Source organism: Acartia tonsa, chromosome 1 (genome assembly GCF_053477335.1).
Source record: "Acartia tonsa isolate MP-2025a chromosome 1, ASM5347733v1, whole genome shotgun sequence".
In the NCBI taxonomy this organism is placed as follows: Eukaryota; Metazoa; Arthropoda; class Copepoda; order Calanoida; family Acartiidae; genus Acartia; species Acartia tonsa.
The window spans coordinates 59,749,819-59,757,737 of NC_137260.1; the positions used below are offsets into that span (position 1 = coordinate 59,749,819).

The 7,919-nt window shown below is 33.4% G+C and overlaps 1 protein-coding gene across 3 annotated transcripts in view; it reads left to right on the forward strand.

Annotated features, from left to right (window-relative positions):
• Positions 1-2,065, forward strand: part of LOC145325348 (uncharacterized) — a 49,083-nt gene extending 47,018 nt beyond the window's left edge. For 2 of the 3 annotated variants that reach the window (XM_080168351.1, XM_080168358.1), the window contains 3 exons: positions 381-464; positions 948-983; positions 1,529-2,065. In XM_080168351.1, the coding sequence (XP_080024477.1) occupies positions 381-464; positions 948-983; positions 1,529-1,560 (152 nt within the window). In that variant the 3' untranslated portion in view covers positions 1,561-2,065. The remainder of the gene's footprint in view (positions 1-380; positions 465-947; positions 984-1,528) is intronic. The other variant, XM_080168366.1, reaches the window with a different exon arrangement.
• The last annotated feature ends 5,854 nt before the right edge of the window (positions 2,066-7,919 follow it).

Below are 7,919 nucleotides of genomic sequence, written 5' to 3' on the forward strand. Positions count from 1 at the left end.
CAAAAAGTCTAGATTTTGTCCGCAGAAGTAGGTCAAATTAAGTTGGTTGATTCAAGGGCTCGGCAGCCGCGACTATGCCTCAAATTAAAATAAGTTTTAAAATTTATTTTCAAAAAATGGATTACCATATTTGGGTGATAATTAGACTTCCAGCTGATTTCAATAGTTTTAAAAGGTTGATTTCCCTGAGGCTTACAGGCGGCTGATGCGCGGCTGCCGATCCCTAGTTAAATCATCCCTGTCAAGAGAAAAATGGAAAGCACACACAAAAAAAATAGAAAGGGCAAAACACACAGGAATAACAGCACATACGGAGCATGACCAACAGACAGACAGAAACTGTACATGTTAATATAGAAAATGGCTGATAAATTACATAGTTTGTGTAGTTGCGCTGGGATTCATGTACAAAAAAGAAAGAAATAAGAATATGGAACACAGAATACAGTGTTCACAGAGTAAAGGTATTGTTAGTAGCAAAGCCACTATATAATTCACTTTGTCTGTCCGTCCGCCAGTCAGTAAGTCCTTGATGCTATGATAAAATATGATTTTCTTGGCTGCCATTGAGGATAGAAAGCTGCAATTGTAAATGAAGTTTTCTGTGAAATAAGCGCATCCAATCTATTCATAGTTAAGTCTGTCTGTTGGTCATGCTTCAAAAGACATAAATAAAGGGCGAGACTGTCCAAAAATTTTGCCTTAAAATCACTATTACATCATCGTGCTCTTGTTTTTTTCTTTTCCGAGTTGATTTTGTCAGAGAGAGTGAAAGAGGGGACAATGGGCATACTAGTCCCCAAAGTTTTATAATAACTTTGTCTTATTCGTTAACTTAACAACTTTGGGGACTTAAGTGAATTTTGATTGGTTGTTTCATTAAGTTTAGTGTTCAAACGTTTCAACCACTACAAATCCCTTTAATTTTGTACTTTATTTTTTTTTAGGTTATTCTTTGTCACAATTAAGAGAAGAAGAAAAAGGTAAAATGTCGAATTAATTAAAAATTATCAGAATTTGTAAAAGAACGTGTCCTAACTTTTGTGATTTTTTAAAAATAGTTAGTCGGTGCTTTAGTAAGTAGTAGATGTAAAATGATCCCTAGAATTTAGATATGCCATCGTTTTTTTTTGTAGACCTCTTACTATTGAAGAAAAAATCTATTTTGTTGAACCCCGTTGAATCAAAACTTTGAACTTTGGGAGCTCGTCACAGAGGGTTAAAAAATCACAAAAGTTAGGACACGTTCTTTAAAGATTTTAATTTTTGAGGATTTTTTCATTCAACCCCCCCTTCCCCCCTCCAAAAAAGATAAATAAAACTACTCTATACCTAGAGTATGTTCTTATGTCTAACTATCCGTATGTCAGTTTGTTACTCCTTCATAGCTGAAAAAAACACCTTTTTAGTTAACAAGGTTTACTATTTTTCTTATATAAGCTATTATTAACTTCCAATGCTGCGCTACTTATGCACATAATTGTCTTGATTTAACTGATTTAATATTATTTTCTGTTATAATATTTAGGTTTAGCAGATGATGCTCCAAATGACCAATAAACAGTGATGATATTATATTGTTGTGATATTATAAAACATTAAACAAAGACACTTAAAAGTGGTTGTGCAAAAACTATACAAAATGTTTTAACCAAAAAGACAATTCCCAAGTGATAAATAAACTAAATTATTGTTTGCATTGTGATTAAATATGTAGATTTTAGTTGCCTTTGGAATTTTAAGTGTGATTTTAGTTCCAAAGCTACCCAACAAGTCTTATTTAACTGTCAGTATTTTAAAAATACCTTTTATCTGTAAAATATCTTTCTGCAAAATGGCGGTGCACTTGACTTTGTAAATATGTAATCTTATTTAGTCACTGAGAATGTCTTGATATTATCCTTATCTTACTGTATCCTTCATCTTTCTGTATTAAAGTTTACTCATCTTTTCTATTATAAGTGTAATTTTCATACTTTGATCTCGCTTGCTATTGAACACTAACCATCCTTGTAAAATCTTATAAAATTATCACGAAACCTTGCGAATACAAAATTCTTCAAATTAATTTCTTTTATTTACAGCTCGCTTTTCTACAACTAAGGTCAATATATCCGACATGTAAGTATTTAGAAACCTTTTTTTCTTGCTTGTCAATTAACATTAAAAAACATATATTAAGGAAAATATAATATAATACAAATTTCCAGCTTTAATCTGAATTATAATTGACTGTTCTTTTTAAGCAAAATATACTCATAAGATGGTTATTGCTATGTTAGTTATTGTCAAAATTGTTTTTTTTTTTAAGGGGGGGGGAAGGTAATTCGGTTTTAGGGGGGTTAAAATGGCGCGCCGCTAATTTTTTTTACCCTCCCCCCCCAAATTTTTACCCCGGGGGTAAAATTTGCTTGGGAGGGGTAATTACCCCCCCTGAAATCTGTTGGCAGGGGTAAATTTTGTTTACCCCCCCAAAATTTACCCCCGGGGTAAAATTTTTTTGGGGGGGGTAATTTAAATTTAATTAAATATTTAATATTACAAATGCGCGCGAAGCGCGCAAAAAATTTTTTTGTTATAGAGATTTTTTATTTTTTTGGGGGGGGGTATTCGCCACTTTACCCCCCCCCCCCCCTTGGACGTCTATGAGTTTTGGTTTGGGGAGATTAGACATCCCGAAAGCGCTTTATAGTTCCTAAAAAAATGACGTCATACAATACAAATGACCAATGATAGGGTAACAGTAACACACAGACTAAATTACCAATGGCATGCCAGTATACATTTTATTTGACCAATGACAGGCCAGTATAGATGACCATTGGTAGGCCAGTATGACGTCATTTTTTATAGGCACAATGAAAATCAACATCCCTTTATTTACATCCTTGGTGTGCCCCTGGGTCACCTCCGGGTTCCAGGGACAAATGTAATCCTTTATCACTACTTCACAGGACTACAATCTCTCACCAATGTCTCCTTTCCAGATCAGCGACGCATTAATCCCTGTTTGACAAGTATATCTAACCTTAGAATGGTGGTATTATTTTACACCGATCCTAAACCCAAATACACTTAAGAGATAGTCTTTTGTTTATAAGCCCTATTCCGAAAATGGTACTAAGACATTACTGATAACTTTATACTGTTATTTAGTCTAAGAATTTTTTATTCCTAGGTAACTAACTTTGCCAACACTTTTGGACTGAAAGTATCTACTGTGATTACTAGAGTCATGCGAACATGACTACAATATTCCGTTCTGCTGCCTGTATCCCCGTGAGGCGTGAAGTTCTTTGTTAGGTACCTTTGTCAGGTAAGAAAATCACTAGGCTAGCTCCGAACCGATCTTCCAGAGTATTAACAAAGTAAAACTACCTTTAAGACGTGAACTTATTCAGAGTTCTAATCCGAAAATGTTAAATTGTCCGAATAGATAACGATCTCCAACTTTCCTGGACTTCAGAAGCATGGGGAGGATCCGGTTGTTAGTATCGGCCGTCAGATAGCAAGCTATAATCAACCGTTGGTAGCCGAGCCACCACCGTATCTCCCTATGTTATCCCTATTTAGCCCCGTAGTGGCTTGCGACTTATGGTCGTACCGCGCTTATAGGAGTTCTCTTCAGAACAAAACTTGGAGACAACTATCCGTCCGGATGCCTAAGCTTTTAGGCCCTAAGAAGGCCTTACCCTTAAATTTATCTCAATTGACCAACATCAAAATGATATTCTATAATTTATTTAACAAGATATTATGAATTTTATCTAACAAAACTTTTTATTTTTTAGGTATGTTTTAAATGAAAAATCCTAAGTTTGAGCCGCCAGGACCCTCCAGAAAATTCCAAAGCAAGAGAAGGGAGTCTTCCCTTAAATTTTAGAATTTTTGAAAAGAGTCAGTGTGATATAGTAATTCCGTATAACGACTGACTGTTTCTCTCTTCCAGGTTTACTTTTATAGGCCTGAAGCCTAAGGAAAAAAGAGAGGCAAAAAGGATGACTTTGATTTTTATGTTGATTTTTATGTTTTATTAGGAATTGGCGACCTGATTTTTAAGATTTTGCATTTAATAGTGTGTGTATATCTCAACTAAATTACAATATTCATTTCATAAATTAGTAAGATCACATTTTATTTTATTTTACATCAAGAATACATTAAACTATTGGTTTCAAATTAGTTTTTCTAGTAATGTTTTTTCAATGTCCTCTTTAATTTTTACAAATTTTCACTCTTTTAATTTAGTTTTTTTATCACGAAACCTCTAATTTTATGATTCTTGTGTTGTTTTACTAATGTTAATTTGTACTGACAATATTTGCTAATAATTTTTTAGCTGTACTATGACCATTCTATTAAAAGGGTTATTGTCTCTAACATTACATTTTAGGGTCTTCGTTTTATAAATCTTATTTCTCTATTTTAATAAATAGGTCTTTATACATGCTTTTTTACTTAAAAATTATATTAAATTGTTTTAAATTTGTCTAATTTTGATAATATTTTTATAGTCTTTTATTTTCATTAGAATAAATACATAATTTAAAGTATGGGTTGGATTTTTCCCCAGTAAAGCTACTCTACAAGTTATTCATAGAATCGGTTTAAGGGAAAAAGACGATCCATGTACCCCCCTCAAAAAGAAAAGCTCGATTATAACACGTTTCAGGAGGCTAAAAATGACCCGTGTTTCATACAGCCTTGTTTTTTGAGGTGTTTTAAATCATAGGATATTTTTCGTTTATTATTTTAATGATTTTTTTGTGTTTTTTGTACAAAAATTTCTAAATACTATATTTACTATATTATTAAGGTTTTTATTTCATAAACATAAAGAGACCAAAAATACTTATACCGATGGCTAAATGTCGTCTTATCTCACATATTTCGCGAATGCCGCGCACACCCCAAAGTACGCCATATTGAATAACCATGCCGCTTTTAGTCTGCTTTAAGGTGGCTTCACGCTGAAATTTCTTATTTTTTAAAAAGGGAAAAATACAGTGAAAATTCATCTTTTATAGGTTAAAAATATGAAAAAAGCATGTGTAAATGCATAAATTAAGGCTAGGTGGTAATTTCAATATATTTTCCCTTCGAATTAGCCTTCGGTGATAAGTTTTTTTCTTATCGAATGAGGAATCAATTCTTCATGTTGATATTATTAAAAGTGATTCCTATTTTTCAGATTTTTCGATTATTTTATCTTATCTTATTTTCTGTCAGGCATTATGTTAAATGAAGTTGCCATGGGGGGATTATACTCGGTCCTGGCCGAGTATAATCTCACCATGCAACAATTTAATGCCCTAAACATTTATACCAGCAGTAAGCTGGTAGAAATGTTAGGGCAGCCAGGCAGGAATAAGGAGGAGGACCGGCGGTTTCTGCAGGTAAATATTCTTTTTTTTATTGTTCCGGCACTGATCCTTAATCCTGTTTTTTCTACGGAGACTTTTTTACTATAATAGATAATGTTTTATCAAACAAATATTTCAATCACAATAATATATTCCCTTAATATTATTAATTTTATATTTATTAGAATCAGCTTCTGTTTTTGGTTTAGTTTTCTTCTTTTATTTGCTGATTTTAATAAACATAAGATGTTATTACATTAATTACAATATTTTCGGTCATTATTACTTAGTTTCAATGTAAATCATTTTTTATCAGTTTTCTTTAAAAACTCTCTATTTCATAAATTAGAATTGTATAATATTTAGTCCCCCTATTGCGGTAGATAAATATCTTTTTCGGACTAAATTTTATACGTATTTTTTAAAGAAACTTTTTTCATTTTCATAGTCATATAAAATTTCAAACATCCCTGCATCATGCTTATCGCATAACAATTGTTTTGTGTTTGAATTTTATATTTTATTTATTTTATTCTGTTTTAATTATTCTTTTTTGATAAATAAATGATTTTCCTTTTTTCAGGACGTGCTGTATAAGTTGGAGCAGGCCGGGCTGGACATGATAAGCCCTGCGGACCCCGTGTCTGGCGACGTCCTCATTGCCACCCTGACTCTGATCTCTCTGTTAATTGTCCTGCTTGCTGTTAAATTCCGTAAGTACATAATAGTTCGTTTTATTCGATTTTGACCGATTTTTTAATATATTTTAACTTTACTACTTTATTTGCTGAAAGTAAAATACTCAAACAATTTAGCCTCTTTTTATTTGTGTATTTTTCAATCAGTTTACCATATTTTAAATTATTGGTCAAAGGAACCGTCTGATCAATGTCACCCTGTTCCACTTATATTATCAACATAGGAGCAGCTAGCAGTGACAAAAAGGGTATCATTGATCAGATATTTCCCTGAATATATTATATATACTATCGTATTTTATTATTTTAGTCAACTTAATTATAGAGTAGTTTCTTAGCTTTAGGTTTTTTGTGGTTTTTAGCCAGCATTAGCTTTTTCGTGTTATCTTACTTTAAAATTTCATAGATTTTCCCTTTTTAAAAGTAGAAAATTTTGCTTTGGATTTCGATTACAAGTAAGTTTTGCTTTAGGTTTTTGGTTATGAATAAATTTTGTTTTGGGTTCTGATTAAAAATAAATTTTGTTTAGGGTTTTTGGGTAAAAATAAAATCCTTTTTTGCGTTTTTGTTTCCAGTGGTTGATTTTCATTACATTTGATTTTGTAGTCGTTTGATGGTCCTTTTTGTTGGAATCTTCCTGTTCTCATGTATTTTTGTCTTGTGGTAATCAGGATTATTGTGGAACATATTGAGTTTTTTGTCTATCATTTGTTGTTGAGCCCAGTCCAGTTGGTGTCTGTTGAGGCGTTTTGTAATTCTTATCAGTTTGCTTATAGTTTTTCTGTTTCCTGGTAGAAAAGACATGGGTTCAACATCTATGTCGTACACGGGGGTTTTTAGAAACCAATTTATGAAGAAACGCCCGTCCCGTCTGGCTTCATTTTCCAAGAAGGTCCATTTATGGTCCCCAACTACATTATATTGTCGTTTTAGTATTATAGCAACTTCTGACATTTTTCTGCAATCTTTGTAGCTTCCTAAAAAGTTATGTGTACACAAAATCTTGTCTTGGTTAAAGTCTAGATAGGGGATATCGGTTGTTCTAAGATATTTTAGTTGTTCATGGTATTTTTCATTCCATAGTAGGAAAGGATCTTCAACCTCCGCGGCTGTTACAGGTAGTTGGCTAACGCTGTCCATAGTGGTTGGTTGGTCCATTGTACACGCCATGGTTGGTTGGTTTATCTGTTGGGTTGGTTGAGGAGCATTAGCTATGTCCTTGTCTATTTCAGCAAAGATGTCGTCTAACATTTCGCTATAGGCAGGGAGATCCTGTAAAGTGAGGTTTAATTCCGTTTCTATGGTTTCTTCCAGGCTTGGTGCTGATGGTTGTAGCGTATTTGCAGAATTTGCCGGGGCATCATTGCAGTCAATGCCAAGAACGCTTTTGACTATGGTTTTTCGATAGTAGTTTAGGTCTTGACCGCCAAAGTTGAGTGGTTCTCCCCTGATCAGGGCAACCGCCGTTTTACAGACGTAAAGGCCACAGTCAGTTAGGTTTGTTTGTTGTGGCGCATCATTGACGATACTAACGGTTACAGGCGTGTTTAGAATTTTTTCTTCTACAAAAATGTGGTGTAGTTTTTGCAGACTTTCAACAATACTTTTTCTATGATCTGCTAGGTCCCATTGAAGAAGCGAATCATAGTATTCTATTAAATTGCTTGATTTATAAACTACGACGAAAGCCCAATGGTTTCCCCTTAGGTGAAGGGGAATTAGGACTACTTCTCGATTTAACATGGTATTTAGTTGTCCGTCATATATTTGGTTTAGTTCCTCTCGGCTGTTACTTTTTAGAAATTCGCCAAAGTAGGTATGTAGAATAGAGACATTTTCAAGATGACCAAGTTCTTCC